An 18,595-nucleotide genomic window follows, 5' to 3' on the forward strand; every position below is an offset into this window, starting at 1 on the left:
TTAATTCTAAGAGTGGCACCAAAGTAGACTTTATTCTCAGGCCTTATTACCATACAGTAACTATAGTACCATAGATAAAACCAAGAAATAAATAGTGTGTAATACTACGGTAGCACATTAAAAAGGACTCGCATTAACATGATACAGGTATAGTTTACACCGTTACTGAATGGGTATATTAAAATGTCAGATGGTATACTCCATGCACATGCATGACAGTTGGTCCGCATGTCCTCTTAGTTTTCAAAGTATAACATCAGGTCACATTGATTTGGCATATAACTACTATATTCCACTCATCAAGTATAGGTGAAGTGTTAATCCACGATGAGCTGGTTCTATAAACTCATACAACAGATGGCAATTCATAACAACTACTATTTCACTTGTTAATAAGATGTCTTAAAGTATTTGCCACATTTTAGAATAGTTTTGGCCTTATTTAAGCAGAGACAAAATCTCAAGGAAATGTTCAGCACTGTTAGCCATGATCGCACAAAATTAAATAATGTTCCCCCTATCCTGTAAGTAAAACAGTCCAGCAGCTAAACTGTAAAAGTGGACACTTCCACGTTGATACAGAAACATGTTTCAGACACATTCATTTTTCTTGTAGTTTGTCCAGTCAAAAAAACTGCCTCCTTATGTTGAGCAGTAGTAGAAATGTCAACAGTTCTCTCTGTGTGTGTGAATAGTATTCAGCTTGGAAGGAGCACGACCCCCTAGACTCCAAAACCTTTTAAACGATGCAACAAACAGGGTCAGTTGCCAGAGAAAGTCCTGCCAGTGGACTGTGAGTTTTATGGTGGCACAGGTATGTTTGCTGCTAGCCGTCTAGAGGTTTTCCCAGGTACACCATGGTGACCTCAGTGTTGCCGTACACTGCAGAGACAGCGGGGAACAGGCAGGCTTTGGGTAGTCCACGAAACGCTATTCCAAGAAACTCAAAACCCCTCTCGAAGGCTAGCGTCTTGTCATCCATGTCTAGAATCACTCGTATTCTCTCTCCAATCTGCGGACAAACACACATTACAGGGTTACAAAAACGGCAAATAATGAATACATAAATGATCCCACTCTATTCATAGACCTACAATCTGAAGAGGGTACAAAAATAAAAACTCCTACCTGATATTTTGGTGCATTGTTACACTGGGGGAAGTTTCCGTTGACCTCCCCATTGTGAAGCAGGTTGTTGTCCACCAGGTTCCAGCCCCAGCTCTGGTCATCGCTGCCCAGCAGGGCCAAGTAGCCCTGGCACTGCATGGACGCCCGCTTGGTGGCCAGGCCGATCACTGCCACGGTGCCAAGAGGGCCTTCCCACCAGATCTCCCAGGCGTGCCGCCCTTCCGTAAAGCCAATTTTACCTCGTGCACCATCCGTGCTCTGGGCGATAGGGTTGCGGTGCAGGGTGAAGCCGTTCTTCTTCACGTAAACATTGCGGGAGCAGTCGTGGGAGCTCAGAGCATACTGGTAGGCCTTGAGCTGTAGTGGACAGACATTAAGGTTGGAGAGAGTCTGATGTTAATGGCATTACAGTGGTGCAAACATATTAAAATATAAACACACAATCATAACATCATATTTTAGAATGTGCTACAGTTAAAAAGGAAAGTCCAAAAATATCCTGTACCTAGATGCTTGCATCAACAAATACTTTAGCTTTAGTACATAATGTGTTGCATTAGTGTTGGTTTTGGAGCTCAAAGCTTCTGTAAAATTAATTTGATAAGTACATGATTATGGCAACTATCACATTGCCCACACGATTCTTGGGCCAGGACTCTCTTGAAAATGAGATTTTTAATCTCAATGAGACCTATCCTGGTTAAATAAAGGTAAAATACACTTAAAAAAATCACTATTTGAGATAAATTGATCAATATCTTCAGATTAAAGCCTCAATCTAATATTTGTTTTGGATTTTTCATTGTCAAGGGTAGCAAGTGATTTACAGCAGCTTCATTGGTCACAAAATCAAATCCATAGGTTTCTATTGGCATATTGAATCATTTAATATATCAACATGTTATTCTACATACTCTAAAATAGGGATTCACTATATATTTGGTCTTCCATAGAGTACATAGTCTTACGCAATATAATAGTAAACAATAACAGTGACCTCACTATTGGGGCCTGAAATAAAAAAGGTTTCCATGACCTAATGAGAGCGAATGACAACAAAACACAAAGGATTAAGACATTTAAATCCCTACATCAGACCTTAAATAGGAATATGCACGTTGGATTTCGGTTTTCAGCAAACATACACTTTAATTTTAAGTGAACCACATTATCAGCAACGCTACGTGAAGGTGTTTGCAAAACAAAGGTAGCACCAGATAGGCAGATTTTTATCATCAATCAAGGTGTTCCCAGCCCGAGAGAACAACGGCATATATTGAACCTACTTTCCCCCTGTAGGTCGGCAGGTTGCACAGGATGTCAGATCGCATAGATTCATCGCTTAAAGACCGGTTGCAGAGGCTGCGCCACACCTCGCTGTTTTCATCCGCCAGGATATTGTTCCAATGCCAGCACACCAAAGTGCAACGCATTAAGTCGGAGAGCTCCAAATACGAGAAAACATGCTCCAGGACCCGAGCTGGTAATCTCCCGGCCACCCCTGCGCCTCCTCCGGCTGCAGCAGCGTAGGGAGAGCCGGCGGAGCTGCAACTGGCTGCCGCTGCTGCGCCCTGACAGGAGGAGCCTCCTCCTCCACCGGCCGCTCCAGACATTGTGCCCCTGCTCTTTAACGACTAAACCAGTCGACCGAATAGTTTCACCTGACAACGTAAAATGGTTCCTAATATAACTTAAATAGCACCATTTTACCTATAAAATCGCACTCAGGTCGCAATGAAACTACAACCGTACTCTCCCAGTTCAATGGCTGAATGGAAACGATGCGTCAAGGTCCTTGAAGAGCAAAAATAAATAATTGTAATGCTGTTAAAGAAACATGACATTTAAGTGATATGAGTGCTGTTTACCTAAAGTGTTAAGGATATCGTCAGATCAGGTATTTAGGAGTTATCAGATAAAGTGAATAATTTCACAAAATAAAATATATTGTATGTGTCTTCAAGGACCATTGAGTAGACACAATAATAAGCTCGCGGAGAATTGCAATAATGTTGCAGTTATGTTTATTGCACATTATATTATTGCAAGAACAACGTATTGCGACTGTGTCGAACACAAAAACTGCGTAATGGTACCATACTAAATATGAACCGCATTGCTTTGCAAATTGTATCTGTGGCCGGTTACGTCATTTTATTTTTGATAATTAACCCTGTTAGAGATTGTGCTTGCATTGAGGAACATTTGGGGAAAAAACACATTATTGCATAGAGACGAAAACCAATACACATTGCAATAAGAACACAATTGAACTGATAAAGCAAATGTGTTTTATATTCAAGAGATTTTCACATACCACGTGACACTACACGGAAGTGACGCGTATGCTCAAAAGAGTTCAGTAAAGCATCTGGGAGCAAAACACCAGCTAGCGTAAAATTTCACATTTTACACCAGAAGACCGAAGGAAGAAACCACCATACGTTCAGAGCAGTTAACAGTAAGTTATTGTTGTTTTTTAGCTGGATAAGAATATGTGTTTTCTGTAGTGTTGGGACAGGAATTACTGCAGAGCACAGCTGTCGGGCTGCCTGCCTCCTGTGCTATGCGGCCTGTTGACAAGCTGCCCCATCTGGCTGCTGTCCGGGGACAGTCCGATGTTTTTCTGCGGTCAGACAGGTGATTACCAGGTCAGGCTATACACCATGACCAACCTGCAATGGTTAACATGCGTAGCTAACGGCGCGTCGTGCCGCTATAAGGCGTGTGAGCCGAGCTAGCTAATGATAACAAAGCCCCGCTACGTTCACCTTTCGAAATTCTTCTACTTAAAGGTTGCCATCTTTATTTTTGCAGGCAATGCATCTAACATCACATGAAAAAACACAAACACATCTTTATTAGCAATGCTTACTGGAAGGAACATCGTTCTTATAACCAATCAGCATTTTGTAAAAAATAAGAAAAATACATATCAATTTAGTATTGCGTCACACTCGCTCATTGGTTTTGGTGGTAGGAAAGAACACCACGATCTTTATAGCTGACATTTTCCTGGTCACAGTTTTGCATGTCTTTTCAATTTGGAGATAGGATGATAGAGATTGTTGTACACTATGAGGTTATATGTATCCTTGCGGTTTCCATAAAAAAACCTCTTACTTTAAAATAGATTCGAGTTTGTAGTAACCTCTCCTTGACAGTGCAAATATTGTTCTCTGTGTAAATGGTTGTGTCATGGTTTTAGTTTTACCTTCATATTAAATGAAATGAAGTATTAACGTAGTGCGTTCTTCACTGATGGAATTGTCCTTGGATCAGCAGACTTGCAAAGTGATGTAATGTTATTGGGATCACCACTAGAGGGCAACACTGAGTGCTTTTCTTTTTTTAACTAATGAGCATCATGTGAAGTCAGGGCTTCCTCTGGTAATGGACGTTTTAAAACTTCTGCTACACAAATTTGACATTTTAATGAATAAATGTATAGGATTGTGTTTTACTACAAGTAACAAAATGTGTATTATAGCATGTATATTTAAGATGTTCTGTTCAGGCCGTTGTACAACATTACAGATAAATAACAGTCAAAGTTAAGTGGAAGAAAACAATAATGCCAAGCTTTTTATGTGCTGGAAATGCTTTGAGACATAATAGATAAAGACATATTTTGTGTCACTATGACCTGTGAAGGTCATATCACATTATCAATGCACCAGCAGTCCTCCTCACTGTTCTCTTCACCAGATAATATCATGTCCATACACACATTATGATTTATTTAACCATTGCAGTCCCTAAAATGTCATGACTTGTCTATGCTAAGTGTTGGCATATGGACGAGCCACTTGGCACCAGCAGCATCAGGGGAATGTCAACATTTCAGCATGCCTTTGCTTGATCTGTTTAACCTACAGATTAAACTGTGATGCTTTTTGAACAGCTTTACTTGACTCATGAATCAGTGCTATATTTACCCAGATGATCTTTCCTTTTATTTTTGTCTATCTCTGAAAATCATGTTCTATGTTTCTTTTATTGCAGCATCTGTGTCCATTATGAATCCGGTTTACAACCCTGCAGCAGCAGGGGTCCCATTTACCAATACTAAGGGTATGGCATACCCAGGTAATTTCATTTGCTGTGTGTAATTTTTTAAACAAACATCTTCACTTCACAAAAATATCCAGGAATCAAGAACATTTTCAATGATTGACTTTCTGATCTCTTTTTGGTTATGGTAGCTGGATTCCCTGTTGGCTATGCAACAGCAGCTCCTCCATACAATCCCAATATCTATGCAGGAGGAAACCCAGCCTTCCCCAGCGGTAAGAACATGTTATTACTGCGTGTATGACTAATGGAGATTTGACAAGTCAGTGCTAGAGCAAGGATTTGATCGTGTTGTATGTAGGTCACAACCACTTACTGTAAGTGTCACTAAATTGAATTATCAGTAACTTAAATGTCTTCCTCCCACCCAGGCTATGCTCCAGGCACTCCTTTCAAAATGTCCTGCTCTCCCAACAATGGGACTGTCCCACCTTATTCCTCCTCACCCAACCCATACCAAGCTGCTATGTACCCGGTCAGGAGCACCTACCCCCAACAGAACCCCTATGCACAGGTCAGTGTGAGTTTACATTTAGCTCTCGTTTATGATGATATTGCTGCTTCAATGTATTTTCTGTCTGGTTTAAATCTATTTAAACTGCTGTTTGTTTGGAACTTTTGAATGTAACATGTTTTTTGTCTTCCAGCTAATACCTTCACAACAACAAGGCGCTTATTACACACAGCCCCTGTATGCTGCCCCGCCTCATGTTATCCATCACACTACAGTGGTCCAGCCGAATGGGATGCATGCTGCCATGTATACCCCCCAAATGCATCCTCAACGCCACAACAGCGTCGCCATGGGGATGGTAGCCGGCACCACCATGGCCATGTCAGCTGGTGAGCATCGATTAAAGGGTTGGTTGGTGTAAACATTTTCCAAACACTTGACTGGACCAGCAAACAGAGTTTTACACTTGATCAGCATTATGTCAACATTTAGTTCATAACGTTTGAAAAAAAAAAACTACAGCTGGTTTGTATAAAATAAACCGTTTTTAGCTCGTACACCGGAAAGGATTGATTTAAAATAAAAATAAAAACTCTATTCCGTTTCAAACGTATAATATGTTGTAAAGATGCTACATTTGAAGTTATACCTCCTTGTGGTTGAATCATAAATGCCAAGTTTTACACCAATATTTAGACCTTCAGTCCCATTCTTCGTTGTGAAAATGTATATTTTATTATTGTATAAGACCTGTTTTCATTCTGTGGTCACTTTGCTTCTCAGGAACTTTGTTGACGACTCAATCACCAGCGTCTGTTAACCCTCACCAAGTCACGATGCCCACATATCGGCCTCCGGGCACACCTAGCTACAGCTATGTGCCCCCACAATGGTGAAGAGAGAGAAGCGTGAGTACATGCCATTAATATTTAACATGTTACCTTTCTGGCTTTACATTCTGCTCTCTGAAACCTTTCCTGAAAACACACATATAAAGTATTTCTGCATTTTGTTCTCTTCGCAGGTTAGAAGACAGTAGATATGCATTCACACTCTACGCCAGTGTTTTTTGCAATTGGTTTAGACCTGCTCGGCCAGTGTCTGCAACCAGTTACTCTTCTTCCAGCATAATGTGAATCTAAACCCAAATACATAGAAAGAGGCCCATTTGGATAGTCGGGGGTGCAGAATAGGCCCATCCCCATGACCCCTCTCAATGGAATAAGGCTGCATTCCATGTCAAACCCCAGCGCCAGCACCTCTTCAACCTGCTGCATATCTCACACCCAACAGCAATGCCTCCATGCAAACTTTTTTGTGGACTGTCATGCAGGGTTTTTTAGCTTAAAAAAATCTTAAGTGGTAAAAAGGGAGTTTGGAATAGTTTTTGTGTTTCTTTCAATTTGGGGGATATATATGATGTTGAATGCATGTGTATACATAGATATATGAAGTAATGCTAGCGCAATCTACCTGCTGTGACAGATGCAAAATCAACAAAAGGCACATCCAAAGGAACTAAAAAAAAGTAATAATCTGCAATGCTGAATCACCAGTGACCATTTATTACATGTGAAAGAATGAAAGACAAGAAACGTGTATTCATGCAAAAACATACCTGCACAAAGAAGTGCAGACCAAACTGTACTATTTTCACTGCTATGTGTTTTGGTAAGTACGGCTAGGTTTTTATTATTTCTCTGTCATGCAGTTCAAGCATTTTGTCTTACCATTTTTGTATTTTAGGAAAAGATAGGACTTTTTAAGTGTCGCAATGGCCATCAGTCAAAAACTCAACCATTCTGAGTATTTTATTTTTCCTGCTATATCCAGGAGTATCAACTTTCCAAAAGTGTCAAGCAGCTTTTCTTCCTTTTTTTGGGGTGATACTTTTACAATTATTCACTTATTTTAGCCAGAAACACTCTTTTTGTGAGGAACAAGTAGAGGAAGTTGTTAGAAATCATTTGCACCAAGCTAAGAGTTTAAGAGAATGGATGAGTAGGAATAGTGGTGTGTGTGTGTGTGTGTGTGCGCGCGCGTGTGTGTGTGTGTGTGCGTGTGTGTGCGTGTGTGTGTGTGTGTGGATTAAAATAGAAACCATTAAAAATGGTGCCATATATTGCAACGCGCCTAGAATATTCGACCTACATCTCACAATACTCAATTTGTTCTTAGGTAGGTCTAAAGCACTACATAAAATCACTGCTAACTGTGGACATGTAAGAAAAAATATTATCCTGTTAAACTTCATTCGTGATTAGCACTACTGAAGGCACTAATTCAAAACGGTAAAGATATCTGACCTTTTACATTGCTCGCTGTTTTACCTCAAGGTTTCAGGCTAACCACCAATATCACTGTTTCAGACATGCTTTTATATGTTGCCTCAGTCACCTCGGTTAAATAATCTGTTTTGTAAATGTTATTTTTGTGATTTTGGTTCTTGTTTTGTATTATAAAGAAAGACCAAAAATAAAACAAATATAAGAATAATCTGTGTCCTTTTGTGTCATTCACTTCTTGGTCCTAAAAAGTACCTTGCTGGCAGATATACTGTATAGTGGTAAGAGTTACCCAAAAAAGCTTGTGAATAAAAATAAATGTTTACACGGTAGTAATAACACAATCCTTTTCTTCAAACTGTAGGCTACAGGTGACATATGATATTAGCTGTTAACAGAACACAGCAAATGTTGCTTATATAGCTGGGGCAGCCAATTAGAATGAGGGCGGAGTAATGTTTCTCGACAACAACAGACAAACGCCCTCAATGCTCTACTGTACATTAAAACAGCTATTAAAGAATAAGATACTCATACTGTTAACATTCACTTACATATACAACAAAAAATAATAATATATATGTTTATTACGGGGTTCCTACATATCAAAAAAAAATAAAAGTGCTCCAATTGTTTGAGCTATCGATAGTAGTATTAGTAGGTGGTTTAAACCAATTTGAACGGCAGGGGGCGCCAAATATTCCAGATCAGTAGAAGAAGAAAAAGAAAGGAGAAGAAGACTTCCCAGCATGCAATGCGGCGCGCGGGGATTTGTTTTGATGTTACTAACATGGGAGTACTGCACAAAATAACGTAAATGTAACGAGTTAACCTAAAAGTATAGTCCCCTATAAACAGAACAGATACGTATTCATTGGACTCATGTATGTAAGTTTTGTTCATTTAAATGTGGCAGTGTTTCGTGTTGTGTGGTATGTTTAACTTCAAGGCTAGTAATGGGTTTCCTGTTGTAAAATATACTAATAGCGAATGACAAGTATACATTTGGATTCAAGCTAACCTTTTAGCTAACTTTAAGTTGACGTTACCACCTATGCTTTGTAACCAACTATTTGTAATGATTTGTAAGATGCTATCGAGTATACTGTAGTAAAGTTACTTAGTATATAAATACAGAGAGACCAACATGTTTGCACATTGAAACATAAATGAATAGAGAATACTAGATAAAGATATTTCTGTGTGTTTTAGCAGTGAATGGAGGATGAGCAGCTCAGGACAGAGCAGCGGGACATCAGCTGACCCCTTTGAAGACTTATGGAGGCAGCTCAGAGAGTGCCAACAGAATGCATTACAAGGTAACTATTCAGCTGTTCTGTATGTAGACATAAAGTGTTGCCTCTATCATCCCTGTAGGTAACTTTAAAGACAGATACTAAAGTTACATCTTTCAAAGTGTATTTCTTGTGTCACACTCTTCAACATTGCATTTTTTGCTGTTTTTAGAACTTGAGGCAAAAGTGACCAAGTTGAAAAAGGAGCGCTATTTGTGAGTATAACAACTAATTAACTAATAATGATGATGACAATAACATCAGTAGTTTTGAACCTGGCTTTAAACCATCATGTGAGACTGGTCGCTTTAAATGTAGTCCTGTCTTCAGAAGCTAACTGTCATTGCTTTTGTTTTTTCTTCAGAGATGCTCAGAGACTTGAGGTGTTTCACAGTCGCACCCAGCAGCTAAAGGAGCAAAACAAAACCCTCCAGGAGGCCATCATCCTCCTGGAGGAAAGGTAACTTCTCCCACAACAGGAACCTTTACTCAAAACAGTTTGAAAGAAAGACCAGCAACTTAAAATAAAAAAAACGATTTACAGGCTCCGTGAAGGAGGGTGTGATCGTTGTGCCATCTTAAAGGAGGACATGAAAAATAACCACGATCAGAATTTACGACTCATCGCCAAACTGAGTGAGTTAAATAATGATTCCCATTATTCCAGTCAGATAGAAAAACCTACTGATTTAAAGTAGGGATCTGTGTCTTCAGGAGGTCTGGAATGTATTTCGACTGTACCAGTGTACCACAGCATATTGCTACTTGCCTGGCGAAGAGCATACTATTTTTAATAGTGAGGTAGCATCTGTGGTAACACCTTGGTGTTCTGCTTTTCACCAGAGAATGAAAGAAACAGCCTCGAGGATGAAAACAGAAAACAACATGCTGAACTGCAAAAATTAAAGATTTCTTGGTAAGCTCATTATTATGTTACAGTCATGTTTTGTCAACATGTTCTCTTTGACATAGTCAGTGTTAAAATAAATGAAATGTTCTTTTATCAGCTACCCAAGATAACTATACACACTGTAGGTAATTTGATCACGCTGGTTCCACTTCTGCTTTGATTGAATCAGGTGGACTGAGTTTTGAAGCAGATAAAGCATTTACGATAAAGTTTCAGTTCCCAGTTAAACATTGCAGGTGTTGTTTTTTTAACAGCTCAGCGCCGGAGCAAGTTAACTCCCCAGAAGAAGAAGAAGAAGAAGAAGAAGAAGTCATCCCAGACTCACCTATTATGGCAAGCTCGCTGCCTGTGGCAAACAAGCTGAAGAAACGAAAGAATATCGACAGAATTAAACATGTCCGCTATGAAGAGATGCCTCTACCAAAGGCTAACAACTCTCTGTTCAGCGGTCAGTCTGCCTTTGAAGTTACTTCCAACATCTCTAATGCCCCTTTAATGTAAATCTCCTGTCTGAAGGCCCCACATCTTCTAATGTGTTTTCTTTTTTAAAGCACTGGATAAGGAGCATGTTGATGCTGTGACGAATCCTGGAAGAGCACAAGTTCTTGTACCCAACACATGTGAACTGGACACAAGAGAAATATCAAGTATGGCTCTATCCAATTTAAAAAAAGAAAAGAAAATTGAAATAAGAAATATCATACAGAAGGACTACTTTTGGTTTTCTAAGAGAACAAGAATTGAAACCCTATTGATTTCCTCCCATTAGGTAATATCTGTTACTTGAAGTCGTAGATTAGCACGTGGCAACATTGTCTACGCAAACACACCCATCATATCACCGACGGGCTGCAGAGAGATTGCAAAGTCTCAATTCAGTCCTCTTTACACAGAGGAATGAATGAGAACTGAAAAGTATAATACAAACCACCTCTTGCATAGTTATCCATTTGAAATGAGGCATTATATATTTACACATGATAATACTTTTGATTTTTATGTTCTTGTCTAGTAGCATTTCTTTAATTTTAAGTTTAAAAAATAACAAATTTAGGTTCCAAAGTTGAAGATCTGTTCTGAGATTTGTAAAGGTGTTGTTGGGTCTCTGTCTTTTTTTCAGATGATGTGAATGTAAATCTGGAAGACGCTATAGCAGAAACCTGCGGCCTTGAACTCATCAACAAGCCTCGCATGGTAGGTAGGCTTCTTACTGGTGAAGAATAGTCTGTGTCAAAGAGACTTCCTAGAATATGCCCTTTGATTCAAAACCAATACAGCTTCTTAATACCATCCCATTTCTTTCCTTTTCCTCAGAAAAACAAAACGACTGAAGGCAAGCAAAGCAGCTCAAAATGTCCCCGGAAGTATGCCGTTCATTTAAAGTAAGAGGACAACAGATATTACAGCAAATTGACCAACTATCACATCAAAATCATAACTTGTTAGTTCTGACTTTTGCAACTTTGGCTTGTAAGAAAAGACACCGCAGCAAACGGCAATGAATGCTGCCAACCTGTCGATTATCTTATAACACATTATTATAACACAAACATATTTGTTTCCCTGCCTTAAGACCTTACCGCTCCGGCCCTTCTTCCACGCTGCTCCAAAGTCCAGACTCCACGTCAGAAGGGTCTCCGTCGCTTCTCCCATGTGTCAAAAGGTTTTCAGAGGAAGGCTCCGTTAACAAAGCAAAACGGAAAAAGGAGGAAAGTGTTCTGCAAGAGAACCAACAAGGAAACCAGGAAGGGGCCGACACACAAAATGGAGGCAAACTAACTTCCACGCCTTTGAGCAATCAAAGCTTTAAGCAGGGGCTGCGCGACAGCAAGGTTAGAGAGGTGTGTGTGTGTGTGTGTGTGTGTGTGTGTGTGTGTGTGTGTGTGTGTGTGTGTGTGTGTGTGTGTGTGTGTGTGTGTGTGTGTGTGTGTGTGTGTGTGTGTGTGTGTGTGTGTGTGTGTGTGTGTGTGTGTGTGTGTGTGTGTGTGTGTGTGTGTGTGTGTGTGTGTGTGTGAGAGTGTGTGATTTCCTCCATGTGGTTTTTAAATGTCATGTGATTTTTGTTTCAGTCAGGACAAAATGGGACTTTCAACCAAAAGCCAAGTGTTTCCTGTTTGAGTCCTGTTTTCAAGAAGCCAGATGTTAAAGCAAACAAGAACAGTGTTAGAAGGAATGGAACACCTCAGCCGGATCTGAAGGCCTCACACAACCGACCTGAAGGAAAAGATGGTGAGTTCTGTCCTGTGTCTGGCAGAGTGTTCAGTTTGCAATTCATCATTTTCTTTTTGTATAATTTCAGGTATTTCTTTATAATCACTTTGTATTAAACGTGAGCTCACTATCTGTTTCTGCTCTCAAAGGGGAAAGGAAGATTAAAGTGGAGCCCATGTGGAGCATGGACCCTGCTCTCACCCGGTCCATGTATGACAGTGAGTGGAGAGGAGATGAGGTACCTGTGACCACTTTCTATTTGCTACAACATTCTGTGATCAGTACACTGTATGAAAGAGGGAAAACGTTCAATAGGAAGTCATTGTAACATTCAGATGGATACATTGGTTAAATGGTGTCTCTTACGCCTCTCTGCATCTTATATTTTAGCCAAGGGAAGAGGAGGAAGAGTGTCCTGCAGATTTGGTTGATACTGACCGCACTTGGGTCAGTCACAGCCTTCTCCTGGGTCGGGGAGGAAATGCCCAGGACAGAAGAGACAGTGTGTCTGGTGAATACAAACCGTAGCTTTTATAATCATTGCTTACCGGCCAATGTTTTGATTGACAGCTTATCAGGATTTAATAATCAAATGGGCTGAAATGACAATTAGATAACATGTCTGTCTCTTTTTCCAGGACTAGGAGAGAAGGCAAATGACAGTTTGGATATGATGTTTGACACCACAGCTTGCGGGGAGTACAACTCTCACTTAGGCCGGAGTCAGCCCTGTGGTGGTGATGATGATGATGAGGAAGAAGGAGAAGAGGAGGAGGATGATGGTAGGATTTCATATTTTAAAAACAGTTGAATATTGATTATCAGATCCTAAATGTGACTTGTGCTCATGTCCTTGTTTTACTCTCCAAGATCCTCATGAAAACACGATGAGCCAAATAAGCAGGCGTAAAGCACGGTAAGAAACTCTGTGCTAGACTTGCAGTCGTCAATGTAGGAGAATTCATTTTTTATTTCCAACAATCTTTATTTTATATTTTTAAGAGGTCCAGCGTTTGCACACATGGCTGTGGTCCGCAAGAAAGACGAGAGAAGAAAACTGAAGGGCACTACCTGCAAGGAATGTGACGTTGTAAGGGTTTTGATCACCAAGCTGAGTACCTATGACATGTTTTATCACTGCTCCTTTGTTAAAGATGTTTATGTCCAACAGTATTACGCCCATCTCCCAGAGGGTGAAAAGGAAAAGAAGTTATCAGCATGCTCGAGGCACCGCTTTCTGTACATTCCTCCTTGTACTCCTGAAAACTTCTGGGAAGTCGGATTCCCATCAACTCAAACCTGCATTGATCGAGGTAATTTCACTCTTTACCTTATTAGTTAAACCCTCCATTTAGCAGAAAGTGTTAAGGATAGACACGAACACTTTCCCTGCAGGTGTCATTTTTTACAATGTCTTCATTGGTACAAAGTGATTATGCATAAAAAATACATATCTAAGACAAATCATTTCCTCATAGGTTATATAAAGGAAGACAAGAATCCTCAGGCTCGTACTCGGAGAAGACAACCCTACAATGCGTTATTCTCCCCCCTAAAGCAAAACCAGGAAGAAAGCTAAACAACAAAAGTATGTTTGCCTCCCTAAAATAATAATTTTCAGAAAAGGCTCACTTCTGTATACCAATTGAGCTAAGGGTGCAATGGATCTGTTTTATACAGTGATCTTATTGAGAGAGTTGACACCTTGTCATCTTTTCTTTTTCTATTTTAATTCTTTGTCGTAAGTGTTTTCTATGTCTATAGACTGTTTGAGTGGCTTATGTGTATTGGAGGTTCTTAAGATAGTGACTAAGTATGTTTTGGGTACGTTTGAATAAATAAAAATGACTATATCTGGAGTGAGGTCAAATGTGCCAAGTTATTCCCAGTAATCCATTTTGATTCATCAAATGCTGCCGTTCCAATTTGTGTTAATAGGAATGTTTTGCAAAGTAAGAGCACGGAGAAGGCACAATATATATCAAGATATTTGATTTGGTGAGCAGATTGTCAGTGCACAGAGAAGTTACAAAAATAAGTTTTATTTTGATAGAAAACAATGTCTTTGGGCGTAGCTGGAATGTTCTTATTTATCACAACTGAGAGTCTCTCTGGGAATACACCAGCAGGGCCTCTCCAACATGACTGGTGACCACACTGTGAACAAAACAACTAATTAGAGGAATGATTATAACCCAACACATTTCAGTATTTAAAGTAGGCAGGAGACGTGCTTACCAAATAAGAGACGGAGTGTTAATGTCCATGTTGAAAACAAAAGGGGACAGGGACATGGCGGTGATCTGGAGGGAAAGAGTTTCTATTCAAAAAATGTGATTCACAGTGTTCTGATTGTGTTCATTATGATGCTGCTTCTGGGAAGTTCACATGCTTCTCATTTAACCGTGAAATAAACATAAAACTAAGTCAAATGTATTTTATAATCACCTTAGACAGAAATATCCAGACCTCAAAGTGCTCAAGGGTCAACCCACTCTTTAGTTTCACTGTGGCCAGCAACAACAAAAACCCCAGCAGTGCACTGTGAAATAAAAGGATTCATTATTCTGAAAACATCAATAAAATATAAGTTCCTTAAACTACAAATACAAAATAAATGCCTTCTAGAAAAATGAAATGAAACTTATCAAGTCTAAAAATAACGTTATACACTTTTTTCTGCAAAAGATTACCTTGACTTTCCAACATAGATCTACTTATAATAATGGCTCTGTAGGCATGACATGTTGTGAATAGTTAACTTGTTGTGCACTTGATATCCCTCAAGGTTACATTGACCGTCCGGGCTCTGTGTCAAAGGACAACTGGCACTGAAAGCATGTTCTGTTTCGACACTGTATGATGTATACTTGCTGCTCTACAAAGAAAAAGAAGATCATTTGGTGTGTGTACAAAAAAAAGTGTTGATGGACAGAAAGTTCTCACCTTGCACAGCAGCCACAGTGAAATGTGTAGGACTGAAGTGAGGGAAACTCCATGGCACCCATGAGGTCACCTATAGAGTGAATAAGTATTACACTAATAATGTTTGACTGCTAGGAAAAAAATATATACAATAGGTTTTTGCATCTTCTATCTTGCTCGGGGTCGTACATACCTGATGGGTGAGCGGCGATGGCCAGAAGCAGTACACTGTTTTAAAAAGAGGAAATGTTGAGTTTACATTTGAAATTAAAAACTGACTTAGTACCCAAACAAAATATGTATTCTTACCTAAACAAGTAGTTAATGCACTGTTGTTCGAGGTCACTGCAATGAAAACATCACAAAAAGATTTGTCACTGACTTTTTAAAGTTAGTGATCATTTATGTCAGTCAGAAGAGTGGTTTAACAACTTCAGGATGAAAACTGCATTTGAATTAAAAAAGAAACACCTTTTCAAATGTGTATGTTTGCTGTTACATATTGTTGTGCTTCCGCTTACCTCAAATTACTGGATTTGTAATGAACTTGAAACACTCTGTATCCACCTGAAATATTTCATTATTTTATTACACTCTACTGATTTTTAAAGTTTTTTCAATTATTGGTGGTGTCCCTTAAGGCTCAAACCTCGGGCTGCTGCTCTTTTCTTGAGCTCTTACACTTATCAGTAAAGCATCTCTGTATAAGACTTACCCACACAGAGCAGATGACCAACAGCCCACAGGTAACCACTGATGTCAAACTGGAAAGTTAGCAAGTAAACATAAGTCATTTCTTATAGCGAAGCACCCTTGTATTCTTATTTAAAAACAGACAATATATAATATCATATATAATATGAACATTAAGAATTATTACCTGTGGGTCGTACATCGGGAGGTTGATGGCTGACAGCAGCATGAAACATATGCTACAAAAAGAAAGAAGCATATTTAAAAATGTCAAAGGTCTTATTTAATCTTTTAGATTTATGAGTTTAATGTTAGTTATTTTTGCACAAACCTGACAAATTTCAGCCATTGTGTCTTCTGTTGATAGAAAAGAGGTCTTTAATCGCTTTTTCAATTTTGTCCCTGTTGCAACAAAGCATATTGAATCATTCTAGCTTTTACAATATAGTGTGCGGCCAGGATCGTAAAGCAGTGGTGGGTCTGCCTCCTTTGAGCTCCATTTTCCTCCAATCAATAGGATGGGGGAGTACAAAGAGAGGGAGTCCACAGCACATAATGATATATATTCACATACGCCACTCACCTCTCTATGGACAACCTTCAGGATTATGTAACTGACGACATGGGAGGAATTCTGAAGAGTGAAGAAAAAAGGAATGTCCTGGGTATAGAGAAGACAAGGATTTCAGATATACTGCATCCCAACTGTATATGGTAAAGCAAGTATTAACTAGGATATTTAGAATGAAGGTAGTTAAAAATATACTTTATCTAAGGTTGTATATGACGTACAATGCGTGATAAAGCCCTGGAACCAGCATAAATGTTTCCCACAAAGAGGAGGGAGCCTGGAAGACAGGAAAGAGCCGCTGATCTGTAACACAACATAACAACATGTTAAGCTCCTCTTAATACATGCGGTTATTGGCAGCCGCGGAAAACAAATCCTATGGCATACAATATTCATTCATAAAAATACCTGGTAATGCGGCTCATTTCCACCCATCCAAACTTCCCAGAGAGTAGAAGCAGGAGAGCCCCAACAAATGTCTGCCATCTGAAAACGTGCGTTTGTATAAGTTTATAAGGTTTCAGGGTGTGAAATTTGTATTTATAGAATGCAAACAAGCTATTTTAAAAGAAATGCAGATCAAGCTTTTTTGTAATTACTCATTTTTAAGATGTGTGATCTGTATATCTATTTGTCTGATTCTAAAATTGGATTGAATTTAAAGGCCAACATTTGACATTTTAGTCCATTCCAAGTGTTGAATATACAGTATTTTTTAAATGTCATTAGGTGCCTGCAGATCCTGTAATGACCATGAAAGGATAAAACACAAAGACTTTCCACATGAAAGTATTTACCTTCAGCTACTACTCACCCTTGAAATAAGGTCGGATATGTGAATTTTAACACTGACAGGACGAACTGAAAAAAAGAGTGATATAGTTCAGGTCATTGGCTTATTCTAACAGAAACCAATGTGTTATCATCCTGAAACTAGGAGATGCTCCAACACTGCCCCCAAACCTCCATGGAAATGTAGTGTTTCCACAATAATACAATATATATGGTATAACTTAAGTGTAAATATATTTATTAATGGTTGCATTCACACTTCGATTCGGTATGTTCTACATCCAAAACGTGTCATTTTTACAACTTCATTTCCTGCAAATGTTTTCTACCAAAATAAGATTTGAGAATTTGTTATGTTAGTTAATGTGAGTTAGTGGCTTTTAATCGGTGACGTTCATGCATGATTAGTGACAGCACTTTCGAGAAGGGTCTGACATGATAAGGGTTACATTGCAATTTTCATAGGATTAACTCACGTTATCTACATGGGTAGTAACGTTATATGCACACTAATTGCCTTGTTGTCAATTGCTTCACTTGCATAATGCGAAATAAAAGTATCTATTGTGCCTGTAAATAATGGTTAAAAGTCATATCGATTTTTTTATTTGAACTATGAGCCGAAATAATGTACTTGGAGTTACCGTCATCGTCTTACACTCACCTTGTTCGTGAAATATGATACAACGAAAACGATACTAAAAGCGAGCCCAGTAATGTGTTTCCTCCACTGCATGTTGACCTGCACACACACTGCAGCAGGGACATTATTCCCAACACAAAATAATAATACTACATTTAAAACAGGTAGCCCTTTTCAAACTAAAAATGTCAAAACTGCAAACTTCCCTCACTGCCCCTGTTGACACGTCAAGACGGTTTGAGACAAAGATCGTCTATATTTGAGGAGACCATTCACTGGTAAAACGAACGTCACGCATCTTAATCTAATGCTGGAGTCATTTATCATTTTCTGCAGGGCATTTTGTTTTTGTATGAAAACAAAAACACCAATATTTAATGTAAAATGTCAGTCATCTGAAATTAGAAAGTATTTAATGAATAATGAAGACAAACAGACTCGTTCATTGGCATCACATTGTATATCTAATACATTAAAATACCACTGCCTGCCTACATTAATACATTTAAATTTTAAAGGAATGGTAAATAATTGAATGTATTGAATGTTGAAATCAGGCTCATTTGAGTTAGTTTAATTAATTCTGGGTATTTACATTTAGTAGATTAATTTCA

General features: G+C 39.0%; 4 protein-coding genes across 9 annotated transcripts; 2 read left to right on the forward strand and 2 right to left on the reverse strand.

Annotated features, from left to right (window-relative positions):
* Positions 1-2,885, reverse strand: fbxo45 (F-box protein 45). Its single transcript, XM_010783169.1, has 3 exons — positions 2,415-2,885; positions 1,129-1,485; positions 1-1,012 (listed from the first exon to the last, which is right to left on the reverse strand). The coding sequence occupies exons 1-3, from the start codon at positions 2,739-2,741 to the stop codon at positions 827-829; spliced, it is 870 nt and encodes a 289-aa protein (XP_010781471.1). The 5' UTR covers positions 2,742-2,885; the 3' UTR covers positions 1-826.
* Positions 2,886-3,470: 585 nt separating this feature from the next.
* On the forward strand, positions 3,471-7,954 carry fam168b (family with sequence similarity 168 member B). 2 transcript variants are annotated; one of them, XM_010783170.1, is made up of 7 exons: positions 3,471-3,589; positions 5,134-5,232; positions 5,334-5,417; positions 5,574-5,716; positions 5,850-6,045; positions 6,440-6,564; positions 6,681-7,954. In XM_010783170.1, the coding sequence occupies exons 2-6, from the start codon at positions 5,148-5,150 to the stop codon at positions 6,550-6,552; spliced, it is 621 nt and encodes a 206-aa protein (XP_010781472.1). In that variant the 5' UTR covers positions 3,471-3,589; positions 5,134-5,147; the 3' UTR covers positions 6,553-6,564; positions 6,681-7,954. The 2 variants fall into 2 exon arrangements, with proteins under 2 accessions (XP_010781472.1, XP_010781473.1); XM_010783171.1 differs by having other exon boundaries at positions 5,134-5,217.
* Positions 7,955-8,691: 737 nt separating this feature from the next.
* On the forward strand, positions 8,692-14,515 carry rbbp8 (retinoblastoma binding protein 8). 3 transcript variants are annotated; one of them, XM_010783175.1, is made up of 19 exons: positions 8,692-8,829; positions 9,154-9,260; positions 9,409-9,451; positions 9,601-9,696; positions 9,781-9,872; positions 10,080-10,152; positions 10,401-10,594; positions 10,698-10,793; positions 11,267-11,340; positions 11,461-11,528; positions 11,720-11,978; positions 12,216-12,375; positions 12,507-12,595; positions 12,748-12,868; positions 12,996-13,139; positions 13,228-13,273; positions 13,360-13,447; positions 13,529-13,670; positions 13,836-14,515. In XM_010783175.1, the coding sequence occupies exons 2-19, from the start codon at positions 9,167-9,169 to the stop codon at positions 13,934-13,936; spliced, it is 1,980 nt and encodes a 659-aa protein (XP_010781477.1). In that variant the 5' UTR covers positions 8,692-8,829; positions 9,154-9,166; the 3' UTR covers positions 13,937-14,515. The 3 variants fall into 3 exon arrangements, with proteins under 3 accessions (XP_010781477.1, XP_010781479.1, XP_010781478.1); XM_010783177.1 differs by having other exon boundaries at positions 8,692-8,825; XM_010783176.1 differs by having other exon boundaries at positions 8,692-8,825; positions 9,157-9,260.
* On the reverse strand, positions 14,380-18,228 carry tmem241 (transmembrane protein 241). Of its 3 annotated transcripts, none has more exons than XM_010783173.1 (15): positions 18,003-18,228; positions 17,361-17,407; positions 16,955-17,032; positions 16,768-16,849; positions 16,559-16,609; positions 16,307-16,332; positions 16,163-16,214; positions 15,998-16,046; positions 15,804-15,849; positions 15,592-15,627; positions 15,476-15,510; positions 15,304-15,373; positions 14,806-14,899; positions 14,596-14,660; positions 14,380-14,514 (listed from the first exon to the last, which is right to left on the reverse strand). In XM_010783173.1, exons 1-15 carry the CDS (start codon positions 18,072-18,074, stop codon positions 14,451-14,453), a joined length of 867 nt encoding a protein of 288 aa, XP_010781475.1. In that variant the 5' UTR covers positions 18,075-18,228; the 3' UTR covers positions 14,380-14,450. The 3 variants fall into 3 exon arrangements, with proteins under 3 accessions (XP_010781475.1, XP_010781474.1, XP_010781476.1); XM_010783172.1 differs by having other exon boundaries at positions 16,559-16,636; XM_010783174.1 differs by lacking the exon at positions 15,592-15,627 and having other exon boundaries at positions 16,559-16,636.
* Between the last annotated feature and the right edge of the window lie 367 nt (positions 18,229-18,595).

Source organism: Notothenia coriiceps, unplaced genomic scaffold (assembly GCF_000735185.1).
Source record: "Notothenia coriiceps isolate Sejong01 unplaced genomic scaffold, NC01 NC01_scaffold00024822, whole genome shotgun sequence".
In the NCBI taxonomy this organism is placed as follows: Eukaryota; Metazoa; Chordata; class Actinopteri; order Perciformes; family Nototheniidae; genus Notothenia; species Notothenia coriiceps.

Bases quoted from the DNA above. Each gene is read 5' to 3' on its own strand.
- fbxo45 (XM_010783169.1), bottom strand. From the start codon at position 2,741: ATGTCTGGAGCGGCCGGTGGAGGAGGAGGCTCCTCCTGTCAGGGCGCA. The intron at 1,486-2,414 runs GTAGGTTCAATA...TGTCCACTACAG, and splicing joins TGCCGACCTACAGGGGGAAA to CTCAAGGCCTACCAGTATGC. The intron at 1,013-1,128 runs GTAGGAGTTTTT...GTTTGTCCGCAG, and splicing joins ACAATGCACCAAAATATCAG to ATTGGAGAGAGAATACGAGT.
- rbbp8 (XM_010783175.1), top strand. From the start codon at position 9,167: ATGAGCAGCTCAGGACAGAGCAGCGGGACATCAGCTGACCCCTTTGAA. The intron at 11,529-11,719 runs GTAAGAGGACAA...CCCTGCCTTAAG, and splicing joins AAGTATGCCGTTCATTTAAA to ACCTTACCGCTCCGGCCCTT. The intron at 13,274-13,359 runs GTAAGAAACTCT...TATATTTTTAAG, and splicing joins ATAAGCAGGCGTAAAGCACG to AGGTCCAGCGTTTGCACACA.
- fam168b (XM_010783170.1), top strand. From the start codon at position 5,148: ATGAATCCGGTTTACAACCCTGCAGCAGCAGGGGTCCCATTTACCAAT. The intron at 5,233-5,333 runs GTGTGTAATTTT...TGGTTATGGTAG, and splicing joins CCCAGGTAATTTCATTTGCT to CTGGATTCCCTGTTGGCTAT. The intron at 5,717-5,849 runs GTCAGTGTGAGT...TTTGTCTTCCAG, and splicing joins AACAGAACCCCTATGCACAG to CTAATACCTTCACAACAACA.
- tmem241 (XM_010783172.1), bottom strand. From the start codon at position 18,074: ATGCAGTGGAGGAAACACATTACTGGGCTCGCTTTTAGTATCGTTTTC. The intron at 16,637-16,767 runs GTACGTCATATA...CTCTATACCCAG, and splicing joins CCAGGGCTTTATCACGCATT to GACATTCCTTTTTTCTTCAC. The intron at 16,215-16,306 runs GTTTGTGCAAAA...TTCTTTTTGTAG, and splicing joins CAATGGCTGAAATTTGTCAG to CATATGTTTCATGCTGCTGT.